A 15,652-nucleotide genomic window follows, 5' to 3' on the forward strand; every position below is an offset into this window, starting at 1 on the left:
TTGTGAAATAGGCTTGTGTCTGAACGTTATTATTTTAATGAAATACATCTTTGCAATTATTGCTTAGCCAATATTTTCATTCTTTACGAACAATTCCAGATTCTTTCATTCTTTTGAATTTTCTTCTAAATTGTTATTCATTCATTCATAATCATATGGTACAAATAATTATTCATACATTCTTTTGTATATTCTTTGGTACTTGCTATGGGTCCTTAGATATCAATGACATGAATGACACTACTACAGACTCAGATTTTCCTCTTGAGCGAGGCATGTGTTTAGACGGATCTCATGACTTTGGAAATGACATAGATCTAGCTTATCTCAGATTTGTTGAGGATGGTAGAACAAGAGAACTGACAGATCCTACCTCACGAGGAATCGTTAGAAATTGTGAGCTTGGTAAAGATTAAAATTGACCTGTCTTCAAAGATGAAGCAAGACTTTGTTCAAAGATGTCTTTGTAGGATCATACCAGGATATGGCAAGGATAAACCCCGATAAAGAAATCTGCAGAACAGCACGATGTCAGAAATTTGCAATAGGAACGATGCAATTCTTTTCCGGGGCAATGCTTTCCTCGTTGAGTCAGCATAGCTTTGCCCATTTGAAGGCGAGTTTCCATCCCTTCAAGATGTTTTCTGTCGTAGTTGCACCCCAAAAAGGCTCTATGAAAGAAATGAAGGTTTTTCGCATACAAGATGAAAGTGAGAAAAACATTGATTTTGATCGAAAGGGTTCAAATTCAAAAAAAAATCAAAATCAAAAACAAAAAAGAAAAGAAAAAATCAAAGTAAAAAAATCAAAATCAAAATAAAAAAAATAAAAAATCAAAGTCAAAAGTAAAAAAAGAAATCAATCAAAGTTAAAATAAAATATGAAAAGAGAAAAAAAAAGGGAAAGGAAAGGCCAAGGCGAAAACCCGCAAAGGGCGCTTTGTAACCAAAGGTGGTTTTGAGTTGAAAAAGGGCGACTCAAATTTTGAGCAAAATGAGGCATGGACATCACCATTATCGAAGACTCCTAATGGGCATTGCTTCACTATTGAGATCATTAATTACTTCATCAAATGGATAGAGGCTACTGCATGCGTCAATGTCATCATATGCCGATATAAAATTCTAGAGAGGATGGTATTAGAAATTGCATTGAACTTGAATGTCAGCACGATAGCTGAGGGCTGTAATCAGTTTAAAATCAGACATCACGGTTTGTCGCCGTACTGCAAGACAATGGATTTCAAAAAAAATGAAAAATGAGAATGAAAAATGAAAAATAGAGAGGCTAAGGGGAAAACCCGCAAAGGGTGCCTTAAGCCAAAGGGGATTTGAGCTAAAAACCTGAAAAGGGCGGCTTAAATACTGATTAGAATGGGGCATGAGGTGGTTTAAGCTACTCAAATTTTGATCGTATTGGGACATGTGATGATCTTGCTATGCCTGAATCAACAGGAAAGGATAGGTGGCATCTTGGGGCATCGACAGAGCACTGTAGATCTCCTAAACACATGTCCAACTTAAACAGTCTTTAGAAAGTTTGTACAGAGAAGTTCAAGCTGCGATATCTGGGGCACCCAATTCTCATATTATCTGTTGTTCTTGGAATACTTTTTTCTTTCCCAAGATATACATTCCCAATTAATTTCTTTGTCATCCTTCTTTACTATTTTCAATAATTTGTTCTTTCGAGCTATGCTCAGAACCAACTTTATTCTTATTCATTGTTATGACCTTTTTTGCAAACATGTTGCATTGGAATAATGATTAATGGACTAATAAAACTTTCACAAAGGAAGTTTTGGATATTACTCTGAAAAGTTTCTAAATAATATAGGAGCCTGAAGTAGGATTATTGTTTAGAACACACCGAATTTAAAGGTTGGAAATTTGGGAATGAATAGTCTAAAATTAGACTTTCTCTTTGGATTTTTTGTTGTCAAATGCGTTGATTGACAAAATGCCATGTTGGTGACAAAGCTTGAATAAACAAGAAAGCAATGATCATCAGGCAATAGGAAGAGGTTACCTCGGGGAAGAGAGCCCTCATTTGCGCATGAGTCTTTGGTACAACACCCTGGGAATGGTGTAAGGGACCAGAAGGATGTAGATCCTGTATCCTTGAATTGGATAAGAGAGGATTGAGGAAAGCCATATTTCTACCCTTGGATTACGGTGGGAAAATGATGGTACAAATTTTGCACCCTAATGGATTAAACTTTGAGGTTTACAGTGGGGGCAACCTGGCTACATGTTTCTTTAGAAAAGCCAGTCAAGTGAGAAGGCGTTGTAGTACGTCAGTCACAAAGTCTTAATAAACTTCGAGTAATGACAACCTAAGCAGGATCATTCTCAAAAATAATAATAATTCTGCATTCATGCAAACACCATTCACACATGTCTAGTTAAGAGCATTTGATTTAATTTTGATCATGCCATCCTAATCATTAGGCATAATTAGGTTCATTATACAGGTCATGTTCCCCAGAGAACAGATCAGTGAAGATGAAAAACAAAGCCTTGCCTTCATCGGTTGTAGTGGAGCTGGTTAAAGATAGCAGATCTTGCCTTCCTGCGTTAATAGCAAAGCAGATCAAAAACGAAGCCTTGCCTCCATCGGTTGCAGTGGAGTTGGTTGAAGATAGCAGATCTTGCCTTCCTATGTTAATAGCGAAGCATCTTGCTTTCCTGCGTCAACAGCGAAGCAGATCGAAAACAAAGCCTTGCCTCCATCGGTTGTAGTGGAGCTAGTTAAAGATAACAGATCTTGCCTTCCTGCATCGACAGTGAAGCAGATCGAAGACGGCAAATCTTATCTTCAAGTGTAAGGAAATAGATTCAAGCTATAAGTCCTACATCCCTGGCCAGCAGTGGAATAGGTTGGAAATTACAAGTCTTATCTCCCTAAGCAGTAGTGGAGTAGACAGAAGAAATTAATCCTATCTCATTGAAGTTGTAGTGGAGCGGATTAAAGTAATAGATCTTATCTCTCTGAAGTTGTAGTAGAGCAGATCGCATCAAGTCTTGCCGACTAAATATAGTAATTTTGTTCTTTTTAAGCTACAAGCTACGAATCCTATCTCCCTGATGTTATAGTGGAGTGGATCGAAGCACTAATTCCTATACTTCTGAAGATGCAGTAGGATGGAATGGAGGCACTTGAAGAAAAAGAGCACCAAGGTCCAAAAGCATGACCGAGCAAAATTAGTCATCTTTGGTCTTTGCTCTATTCTCGTTACACGACAATGAGCAAAGAGGGGCAGCTATAATAGGCCCAATTTGCCCGGGCCCGATACAGATATTAAAAACCAATATAAAAGAAAAAATGTCCAAAAGTCCAATTACAAAAACAAGCCCAGATTCCACTACCCTAATTACAAACCAGCTAAACCTAACCCGGTTACAACCCAAACCCATTGACCTAAACCTAAACTGGACTAGGCCCAATGACTATACGGCCCGACTAACCCAACAGAAGGGGAAACCCTAGCATCAGCCCCAACTAGCGCTGTAATCACCAGGCCTTCTCCTTGCACGTGTTGCGCCTGCGCGCGTGTAGCCGCTCCTACCCTAGCCTTTGTCGCCTCCGCACGAGCATGCCTCTCCCACGTATGTGCCACGTTCATACCTCCGTACACCTGCAACGAATGCACACAAACAAGCAACAGAGCACCAACAAACAAAAAATACGGGCAGAAATCGAGAGCAAATCAAAGAAAGAGAGAAAATAAGAAAAAATAGAGGATTATTTTATTTTATTTTATTTTGATTTTCTGTAATTTGGGTTATAAAAGAACCCAATACAAACGTTGTAAAGAGAGAGTTTTTTACGCACAAAAAAGAAGAAGACACATACTGAATACAAAAGAACACGAAAGGTTTTCCTTTTTCCATTTTTCTATTTTCCGATTCTTTTTCTTTCTTTTTGTTTACCATTAAAGTATATGAGCAGATAGATAAAGTAAAAGAATAGAGAGGAAGAGGGATACCTTGTCGTCGGAGCCACTGAACTTTGTCGTAATCGGAGTCGCGGGGAATTCGAGAGCTGTCGAGCGGCGTTGAGAAGAAGGCCTCTAGGGTTTGTCTTCAAATGGTACAATGGCTGCTGATGAGGGGTGTTGACTTTTTTTATTTAACATCCAAAACGGCACCGTTTGGAATCTGATAAGTGGTTCCAAAATAGTGCCGTATAGCCACCGACCCGATGAGCCGACCCAAGCACGGTCAGATCATCGTGTTTTGGGTCTTGGAGGGAATTTTGCATCATTAGTCCTTCTGATTTGTTTGGACGATTTAATTAGGTTCCTTTTGTTTTTCTAAATTTGCCCCACATCTCCGATATTGTTACATTTTAGCCCCTTTTTTTACTGTAACACGTTTTGAGGGATATAGGATATTTCCCATGCGGTCCTCCATGTAACACGCGTATTTTATTTTGGTCTTTCAATGTTATTTTTTAATCTTTTTTCGTTATGATTTTGTTTTGGATTCGATTTGATCCTTATTTCAATCTGTTCATTTTTTATTTAATTATCTCATTTTGTTGCTTTTAATATATTTGATTCTAAATCTAATATTATTAAAATAATTAAACTTATTATAAAGCTATTATTGATTTGTTTAGATGTATTGTATTATTATTAATTATCATACATTTTTGCGCTTCATAATTTTAATATATATAGATACATATTTTATAACACATATGCACATATATTTTCATATTTTATAATTCTAAGTACATGTATTCGTTCTTATAATATATACATACATATATTCCTTTTATATGCATTTTATAATCTTAAAGTATACGTACACTTATATATATTTTATGACACATGTACATATATCATAATTTATATTTATTTATATATATCTGTTATATTTCGCAATACATATTAACATCGTGTCTTTTATCATTTCGTGTTAAATTAATTTTTTTCCGACTCATAAATTGTAGTTTTAAAATGAGTAACATTTCGTATTTTGAGATTTGAGAAGTTCGTACCCTAACTTACTGGGTTTCGATTTTCACAATATCTAAATATACGAATCTTTTCAAACTCAAGTTTTAAATGATCTTGGGATTTGAAAAAGAATCGCGTCCTAACTTACTGGTCGTGATCTCCCTTTTAAATCCGAGATAACCAAATATTTTTTAAAAATAAGCATTTTTTATTCGTGAATCGGGAATTCGAGACGTCGTGTCCTAACTTACTGGATATGATACTCTTTCTTGATTAACGTGAAAATGCTCCTTTTCCCGAGAATTTTCAACATTTTAACACAAGGATCGTATTTTAGAATCTTTTCAAAGTTTCAATACTAAGACATTAAACGATCAATTCGGTACTAATTTTGGGCGTCACGAGGGTGCTAACCCTTCCTCGTGCGTAACTGACTCCCGAACCTGTTTTCTCAAAATTCGCAGACCTAAAGTTATTTTCAAGGTGATCTCATCACACCCTAATAAAGGATCGGTGGCGACTCCATTTTTCATTTTTAATGAGTCGATAATTAAATTTTTATTTTTATAAAAAAAATGATTTCGACAAAAGTATTGTATATTATCATATATTTATTTTTATTAAATATAAATTAAAAATATATAAAAAAATAAAGTAATATAATATATTACAATATAAAAAAAAACAAGTTAGTCCAGACTCGAACCTTAAATGTTAAAACTTAAACCCAAATCATAGTTTAATCGAGCCTAATTCTTTTTTATCCAAACTCATCTTTTTAAAATATCATTTTTACCAAATCTTCATAAATTTCGAGCTGTAGTATAAACTCAAACAAATAATTCAACCCTTAAACAAGAAAACTCTATATTGACTCAATAATTTCTTTGAACATTAAGCACTTGATACACGCCAAGCTTCCACTTTTTTTCATGCTATCTGAAACTACGTTGAGATACCACATGGCAAGACATATAAAGATTGTTTTTTTTTCCAAATTGATGTTAAATTTTTTTATTTCTCAAATATATAATTTTTTTTTGTTATTAATAAATTTGATCTTTTAAGGTTTTATATTTATAAGTTCTATTTTGCAAAAGTTAAATATATTTTAGAAATTTTAGATGAATAGTTAAATGATTTAAATAGATTTGAATTGATTCGATTATTTAGACTTGGATTTTCAGGTTTAGATAATTTTAAACATAAATGCTCTTTTGATTCCGAATAATTTTGGATTCAATTTCATTTTCGAGTTTAGATTCGAAAAATATTCGATGTTGAATCTGAAATCATTTAAATCCAAGATTAATCAAACGATTGAAACAAAAATTGAATCTAAACTCAAAATAATTCAAATTCAAAGACACTTGACTTTTGAACCATCTTTTTGACTTTGGCTCGAACTCCTATTCAAATTTGGAAAAAAAATATTTTATAAATAACCTGTTTAACTTTAGAAAATAAATTTCAAAATTTGAAACTTGTAAAATTCAAAAGTCTTGAAATATCAAATTTATTGAAAATTTCTTTTTTAATTGATTGGATTTTAAATTTATAAAAAAACAAATTTTATAATTATTTTTTTAAAAAATTAATTAAAAAAAGGATTTCAACACATTCTCTCCCTTCCTCTCGCTCTAGAGATTGAAGGTCACCTTACCATCAATCAAGTTTGTTCTGTGAAAGCAAAGTCTTTTTATTAATAAATAATTTTACATATATAATATTTTAAGAAAAATCAATATTAGTATAAATAAAAACTAGGGGTGATGTGTCATAAATTTATTTTAGGTGAGATCAAATTTAACTTATTAATTTTTATGGGCGCTAAAGTACAAATTTATTATTTTAGAATTGTAAAAATATTAAACAAAAATTTTATCATTTAGAGGGAGTCAAATTGCAGTTTTACCATTGTATTAACTTATAATTTTAGAATTTTCAAAGAAGCAGAAATAAAAGACCATTGTCAATCCTTTTTGGTGTTGTCCTTGCCAATATATAAATATTCAATTTAAGAGGAAATTGATTCTTTTTGGAGGAGCATTCAAAATGTTGTCCGTCTGGAGCCGACAGACCTCTCAACAACTCGAGATTTTGTCTCCCAACCTCATTAGATCAGATCATGCGTGACGCACAACCTAATCTCCTACTCTGTGAACCCTACCTCCAGCACTTAGGCTCTCTATAAAGTCAGGAGAGGAAACCTCAACTCAACCCAGAGATAATACCAACCCGTTGAGGGGTTTATCAACTCAAACCAACGACACTTCGAAAGGAATTAACCTCCTCTCAACACAATCCAATGCCCCTCTACACAAATTATTAATTATTTTAAAAAAAATTATCTCAAACATTGCTTGTGGAGTGTTTTAGACTCCACAAACGGGTTTAAAATATAACAAGTATCTTGTAAGATGTAATAAAAAAATTAAATATATAAAAGAATACGATACTTGCCACACTCTCAATCTGCTTATAAAATCTAAAAATTTCCTGTATCAAATCATTGGTCATTATTTTATTATTATTTCTACTATTGTTTGAGCCAAGTATTCTAATTCAAATATTTGATATTAATATTTAAAAAAATATATGTTTTGTTTTTTCAAACAAATCCAAGACTTTTGGACATCAAGCGAACATGGAAATTGCGACCCACTTCGATTTGATCGAGACAAAATGGAATTTTTAGTGACAGAATGGTTTTCACGTGTTTCACTCTTCCACAGGTTTTTTTTTTTTGTCTATTTTCATAATTTGCATGCACGATTGCAGACATTCTTATCTACATAAAAGTAATTATTTTGTTCTGTAATATTAAAATTAAAAATATATAATCACGGAATTAAGTAAGATGGTAAGAATTTCTCTTATCTTAACCAGTGGTTGAAGATTTAATTCTCGCACCGGGCTGGGTAAGAGCAGTTTTAAAACTCATAACGAGTATCTTCCCTTTAATGGGTCTATAGAATGTGGATGATTAATTATCAGGCTCGTTCCGGTAAATACCTTGAGAAAAAAAATTATAAGACAAAAATGTGAAAAAAATTTTATAATTGACGTAATAATTAGATTAGTATTTAATTATTTTCACACTTGCTCCATGCATAGACGAATGATGTCTTAAAAAAAAACGTTGGTCCAAGTTTTAGAAAAGAAGAAAAATTCTCAATATATTTATGTATTTTATATGATTAAAATATAATACTAATTCAAGTGAAGTATTTTATATAAAAAAAGAATATTGAATTATTAAAATATCAAAATTTGTATGGTGTGGGTTTTTTTATTGCTTTTTTATAAAAATATATAAAAAGATAAAAAAAATATTCTTGTAATAATATAATTTTATTTTGTAAAAAAAAAGGATGTACTAGTTATTTTTTAATTGAGTTGGCGTTCGATAAATATGATACATTGAACATAATTGGGATATTTGTTTTTTTATATAGTACATTCTACCTATAAGCTATAACCCCTAAATCTTTAAATTAGAGAAAAATGTGCTTAAGTGCATCGAACCTACCCACGTCCTCTTCGTTAATGCAAAAATAATGGTGCCAAATGATCTTATAAGGGACAATAAGTTAATATTTGTATTTTTTATTTATATTTTATCTTATATTAATACAAGGATATGATAAAAAAAATTTCTTAAGTATAAATACATGTTCATATCTAACATCACTAGAGAGAATATCGATAATGAATGCAAAGGGGCAAGCAGGGGTCTCAATCTTGTCAAAAATGAAAAAAAAAGTATTTCAGCTCTTTTAAAATGATAGAATTACACTTTAATCCTTCTAAAAGTATATTTTGACCGGTTAAAAATCAATTCCAACCTCTTTTTAAAATTTTCTAAACTCATCCCTGGTGAACACGAATATCATATCTCGACATTTTGAGGATATAAATTTTTCGAAAATTTTTAATTTATTGAGTAAAGTCAATGAAAGCAAAACTCTAGGGGTTCATATATTTTATGGTATCATAATTGTGTGGTTAAAGTATCTTTTTTTGAGCAATCTCATCATGGATTCTGATCATATATATTCTTTTTGACACAAATACCTAGAACTACCCATAGCCCCTCCTAACTCATAAACAGGAGGATAGTGCGCTTTCAAAGCACTAAAACTCACGTCCTTCCTCATTGACAACAATAGCAATGCCAATCGAACTAATACTCAATCGACGTGGTTAAAATATTTTATATTTATATATTATGCAAGTTATAAATATATTCATTACAAATACATCTAATATTAAACAACATAAAACCACACCGTCCTAATGATTTCACGTCGAAAACGCTTATGAAATCCATGAAGTCAAAAGGTCGGTCCATAAATACACATAAAATTTACCCTTTATAACAATCTTTATCTTTTCTTTTACAAATTTATAACAATTTCTATAATTATATATCTATATAAAGATCAAAGGAATTTCCTTCTAATGACACACGGGTATACTTTTTTTTTCTTTTTCATTGTAAAAAAATAATTAATTTTAATTTTGGTCTCTTTAATAGGCTTAAATTTGATATATATATTAATTTCTAACATGATTTGATCACTTTTTAATATTATTAATTAGTTCGAAATGGTTAATATTGTTAATTTTTATACTGAAATATTATATGGATATATATAATTTGAATGTCTTAAGAGTCTTAGCGACTGAAGTGTAGTTTTTATAATATACTTCATTTTTTTAGATAGTTCGGTTCCTTTACTTTTATAATGTCATTAGTTAATTTAAATAGTTAATATTGTTAACTATTTTAATCAAATGTTGACGTTTTAAGAAAAATTCTAATCAATCTTTTCAACATTATTTTTAACGTTACATGACTGCCAATTGAATATATATTAATTTCAAAAGGATACAACAGTAAATTTAATAGAAGAATTTTAACGACGATAACAACTGGATATAAATTTTTAAATTTGAATAATACAGGAACTAAATTTTTAAAAATAAAAATAGGGACTAAATTCTAAATATGTGAACGAGAATTGTGCTAATAATAAATACAAGGAAGGTAATTTGTCATAATCAAAAAATGAATAAAAGGTAATTAATTATATTTGGAATATTTAGATACTATTACCATAAATAAGATTAGGGTTTTTTTTTAAAAAATAAATCAAAAATAAAAAAGTTGCATATAATCAAATATTCATGTGAATTATTGATTGAACCCCAAATACATACATCAACGCAGAGTTTGATCACCGAATCATCTCTACACATTTATCTTTATTCAATTAATACTCATCTCAAGTTTGATCATCGAATAACCCTATTATATATATTAAGTGTAAAAAAAATTGCGAAATTGGAGAATAGCCTTTAAATAATAATCTGTACGCTAAGTTTTTTTATTTTTTCAAGATAATCTCTTTATTTTTCTTAGAGATTACAAAAATATTTACCCTAAAGGTATAATTTAGCTATGTTTTCACCTTTTAAGTCTAGCCCTAGGGTTAAAAATATACAAAACTAACAACTAATAACAAAATATACATTTTTTTTTATGTTCTTTGAGATTGAACCATGTTTACCATGTTGATTGCAACATCTTTCCATGGCATCAAATTGATGTTAAGGCTTTGAGCACTTATAAGCAAATCCCTAGCTTTGTTCATCCAATCAAAACCCTCTTTTTGAATCCCTAATCTTTGAGGCCATTTGAGTAAGTTGATGTAGGTTTCAAGATCATGAACACATGAAGGGTTTTGAACATTGAAAAAGTCGAGGACTAATTCGACCCCGACGTGGACGTAACACGAGCAAGCGAACCAGGGGAATTCGTATCTGCTGCCGCCGATTAAACCCCTAAAATTCTCATTGAATAACACACCTGGTAGCTTGGTTATGGGGTCATTGACATTCACAATTCTTAATACTTTAACCCCTAATTGTTCACATCTTTGCTTGAAGCTCAAGTTACCAACTCTTGGTCCACCGAAAGAGAACACTGTGACTGGTATTTTACGACGATGATCAGCTTTGTTTAACCCAAGCTCTGATATGTCATAAGCTAATAGTAGGGCTAAAGCACTTCCCATACTATGACCAGCTAAAGTGATACTTAATTCCTCACCTTTGTATTTGTTTATTAGCCTCGAAACCTCGGATAATAGCTGTTGCCGGCAACTCTCGAGGCCAAACTTGGTCTCGGCTTCTTCCGATGTGTATAAGCTTAAAAACCCGGATTCTACTTTCACGTCTGGGCGATCATGGAGTGGGTCGATGCGTGCTGGGGTTAGTGAGCTCATGAAGTTGGCTACCCATTCGTGGTTCGTCACCGTCCCTCTGAACGTAACCAGCATGTCTCTTCTTCCTAACTGTTTCGTCACTTCGTCCGATGAAACGGCTACGTACCCAATCCAACGACCAGGTGCGGCGTCATTCTGGATTGGGATGTTGACGTCTGGGGTGGCGTAAATGTACTTGGTCACTTCGTACCCAGAATCATCCATTCCCACTTCCTTCAACATGTTCTTTTTGCCATACTTACAATTCAAGTAACGTTTCGAGTTCGAGTCGAGATCAAAAGCCTTATAACAAGCGGCAACGAACTCGCCATATCGGATTATCTCGTTCCGGAGGAGAGGATGCAAAGGTTCCACCAAGCTTTCCCAGTTGTTTAACCCCTGGATTTCTCTCCATTTCTGGGATAACAAAACCGTCGAACCAGTTTTCACCGGCACTGCCACCACCGTTGCCGGCGATGCTGTCTTTGTTGTTACTACTGAGACGACAACAGATTTTCTCGACGAAGAAACCCCATTCTTTCCCGGAAAACAAACTTGACCAAAAGAATGTGACTGAACTTGAGCTTCATTGTTCTTTAGGGTACCATGCTTAAAGTTCAAGGTTGGCTTCATTAAAGCTTTGGACGCCATGTGAAGACACTGTTAGAAGGAGAGAAAAGAGATGAAATTTGGGGGATGAAAATGGAAGAGAAGAAATGGGATTTATATAAAAAGGAAGGAAAGTTGTAAAAAATTAAAGGGCATGAAAACGGTGTTTCTTTTATGGTGAAATTGAGAGGAGGAGGAAAATATAAAAGGAAAAAGAAAAACAAAACAGCACGTTGGGCGTGTATTTGACATTTGACTGGAAATTTTATAAAATTAAGAAACTTTATTTTAAAAAAAGAAAAATGGAATTTTATTTATTTTTATATATTTTAAGTGGTCGGTAGGGTTTTTCGAAGCTGAAATTGTTGCTGCTGGTCATCATCATTACTTTTATAAATAAATAAAAGGGATACTGTTATATTTAGTCATTAAAAATAGTAATTTTTTTCAACTTGGTCCTCGATTTTTTCTCGTCCTCGTTAGTCTATGAACTTAGCAAATTTTCTCAGTTTTGGTCTGTGAGATTATGCGACGCTCTGAGGTTGTGACATATCGCCATGTAAAATTGATATTTTGTTTCCATTTTAAATGACGACATGACATAGTTTTAGAGTGTTGCATCATCACATGTACTAAAGCTGGGAAAAATATAAGTTTAGGAACTGATATGGACCAAAAAAATGTTCAAGGGTTAAGTTGAGAACATTTATTAAGTTCAGGGACTAAATGTTGTTTTATCCTTAGATAAAATAAATCGATTTAATCATAGGTACAACAATAAAAAATTCATATCTTCATTTAACACCAGTTATGAGTTTAATGCGTAGATAACTTTGATTTTTTTTTTCATAAGGGAAATAGACATGCAGAAGTTTTTTAAAATTGATTGTGGAATAAAAAATACATCGTCAAGTACCAAATACTAACCTTAACAGAAATAGTAGTAGTAATTAATACTATACATTTTTAGTAAATAATTATATTTACCTTTTATGTAAAAAAGAATAAATACTTACCTTTTATACAAAATGGTATGATCTGAAAAGTTAAGGCATGTTCATGAATAAATCGAATTTATGTATTTTTGTTGTGAATTACAATAACAGGGTAAAACTCGAACAACCAACACGACTAGTGTGACTCAAACCCACGCCACACCTGGACGAATTTATGTATTTATTCATTCAGTCATAAGTATATTGATAAAAGGTTCGTATCTTTAGTTGATAACAATTATGAGTTTAATGCTTAGATAACCTTTTTTATCTCTTACCTCTAAGAGAAATAGTGGCAAGCTCGCACATATTTATAAGTGATTAACTCATATTTGTTTTAAGCTCCTTTATATTATTTTTAAAATTAAAATATTTTTGATAAATCACATAAATTATAAAGATAAAAATAGATAGAATTAGGTTCGGATTTAGATTCGAATTTTAGATGCTAAAACCCAAGTATACTTGTATTTGAATGGATTTAATTTTTTTATCAAATCTATTTTTCGGGCATAAAATGTAATTTTTTTATAATTTTAATTTTAAATAAATAATGTAATCATTCAGAAAATTATATTATTAGATCTTTTAACTTAATAAAACATGCTTTTATAAAAAAGTTTTAAGTAGTTGACCGATTCCTGAAATCTAATTGATAGTAAATATCTAGCAATTAAATACTTTATTATAAAAAAATAATTTTCTTTAAGCACATATTGGGTGGGTCGAAATTTAATTGATAGTAAATTTTGTAGGTTTCATACATGAGATTAATAATATGACACGAGATAGGCTTCCAACTTTGAAATTATAGATTATTATCATCGTATACAAATTCCTTTTAGAGATGGGGATTAAATTACAAATTATTTGAGAATTTATGGTTTTATATTTGAGAATTTATACTTTTAGAGGAGTTTATGGGTTTCATTACCAGTCCATGCTGTTTTATCTCGCTTTTATTATTATTATTATTTGTTTTTCGGTTTAATATTATAAAATTTGTTATATAACTATAAAAAATATATAAGAATTTGACCCGAAATATCCATAATTTAAGTAACGTCAGGCATTTCATTTGAGGGGGTTTCTTCTCTATTTTTTTGGATCAGAACACTATCCCCTCCATCTTCACCTCCGATTTTAATCTCCATTGATACCGTGTATCAACAAAATTATATATTTATAATTTATTCGTGAACGTAATTTTGATTGTTAAAGCTTACTATAAGTCTTTATACCATATCGAAATGGGTTCATGTATGTTTAAAAACTTAACAATTTAATCATTGTACCTTAATTTATAATATTTGAATGTTATAACATATCGAAATGGGTTCATGTATGTTTGAATATTAATTTTTTTATTAGTTTAATATTTGATTTAAGTCAATTTAATATTCAAAGGCAATAGGCTTTTCAATTCAACTTAGTAATTAATTTAAAATCACATCAGCCACCATTTAGTCACGCCATCCCATTAACAATAAAGTTAATATGCGAGCACTAAAATATTTGATTTTCAAACATACGGAAACCAAAATGCTTATTTTAATGGTAAATGAGTTAAAATGAATTTTTCAGTATGGTACAAGGACTTGTAGTAAGTTTTAACCTAATTTCAATATATATAATTCATAATGTTTATATTTTTTGTTAATTTGATCTTTATTTTCTTTATTTTGAGCTAAATTTGGCCATTAACTTTTCAAAAAGAGTCAAATCACCTTTCTTTAGCAGGAATGCTGATTAAAATATTCTTTTTTAACAATGTTGGCATGACAACCCGCATGTTATTATTTGTCTTATATGTTACGTCAATAAATAATTTAAAATTCATAAAAAATATTAAAAATGAAATAAAAACATAAAATAAATGTGGATTGCCCTGTGTATATTTCTTTTGGATTCGTTGTAGTAAAAGAATTTTTTTGGATACTGTATATAAATTAATTAATTTATATGGTTTTTTCTTAAATTTAGATGTGATCGATATTTTAACAAATCAATTATCAAATTTATTGATATAATCGTAGATATGACATTTATGTCATATCATTTGGTTATATTCATTACCGCTCCACGCTGATTTATCTCACTTTTATTATTATTATTATTATTTATTTTTCAGTTTAATATTATAAAATTTGTTATATAACTATAAAAAATATATAAGAATTTGACCTAAAATACCCATAGTTTAAGTAACCTTAGGCACTTTATTTGAGGGGGCTTCTTCTCTATTTTTTGGATTAGAACACTATCCCCTCCATCTTAACCTCCGATTTTAATCTCTGTTGATACCATGTATCAACAAAATTATATATTTATAATTTATTCGTGAACATAATTTTGATTGCTAAAGTTTACTATAAGTCTTTATACCATATCAAAATGGGTTCATGTATGTTTGAAAACCTAACAATTTAATCATTGTACCTTAATTTTTTTATTAGTTGAATGACATGAGTTTAATATTTGATTTAAGTAAATTTAATATTCAAAGGCAAGTAAAATTTTCAATTCAACTTTGTAATTAATTTAAAATCACATCAGCCGCCATTTAGTCACGCCATCCCATTAACGATAAACTTAATGTGCGAGCACTAAAATATTTGATTTTCAAACATACGGAAACTAAACTGCTTATTTTAATGGTAAATGAGTTAAAATGAACTTTTCAGCATGGTACAAGGACTTGTAGAAAGTTTTAACCTAATTTCAATATATATTTAATTCATAATGTTATATTTTTTATTAATTTGATCTTTATTCTCTTTATTTTGAGTTAAATTTGGCCATTAACTTTT

At 31.0% G+C, this 15,652-nt stretch overlaps 1 protein-coding gene across 1 annotated transcript; it reads right to left on the bottom strand.

The window, feature by feature from the left end:
• Positions 1-1,200: 1,200 nt before the first annotated feature.
• LOC107938710 (galactolipase DONGLE, chloroplastic) lies at positions 1,201-11,901 on the bottom strand. The gene is made up of 3 exons (XM_016871942.2): positions 10,543-11,901; positions 3,468-3,637; positions 1,201-1,225 (listed from the first exon to the last, which is right to left on the bottom strand). Exons 1-3 carry the CDS (start codon positions 11,887-11,889, stop codon positions 1,201-1,203), a joined length of 1,542 nt encoding a protein of 513 aa, XP_016727431.2. The 5' UTR covers positions 11,890-11,901.
• Positions 11,902-15,652: the final 3,751 nt, after the last annotated feature.

The sequence above is a fragment of the Gossypium hirsutum genome, chromosome D02 (genome assembly GCF_007990345.1).
Source record: "Gossypium hirsutum isolate 1008001.06 chromosome D02, Gossypium_hirsutum_v2.1, whole genome shotgun sequence".
NCBI classification, from domain to species: domain Eukaryota; kingdom Viridiplantae; phylum Streptophyta; class Magnoliopsida; order Malvales; family Malvaceae; genus Gossypium; species Gossypium hirsutum.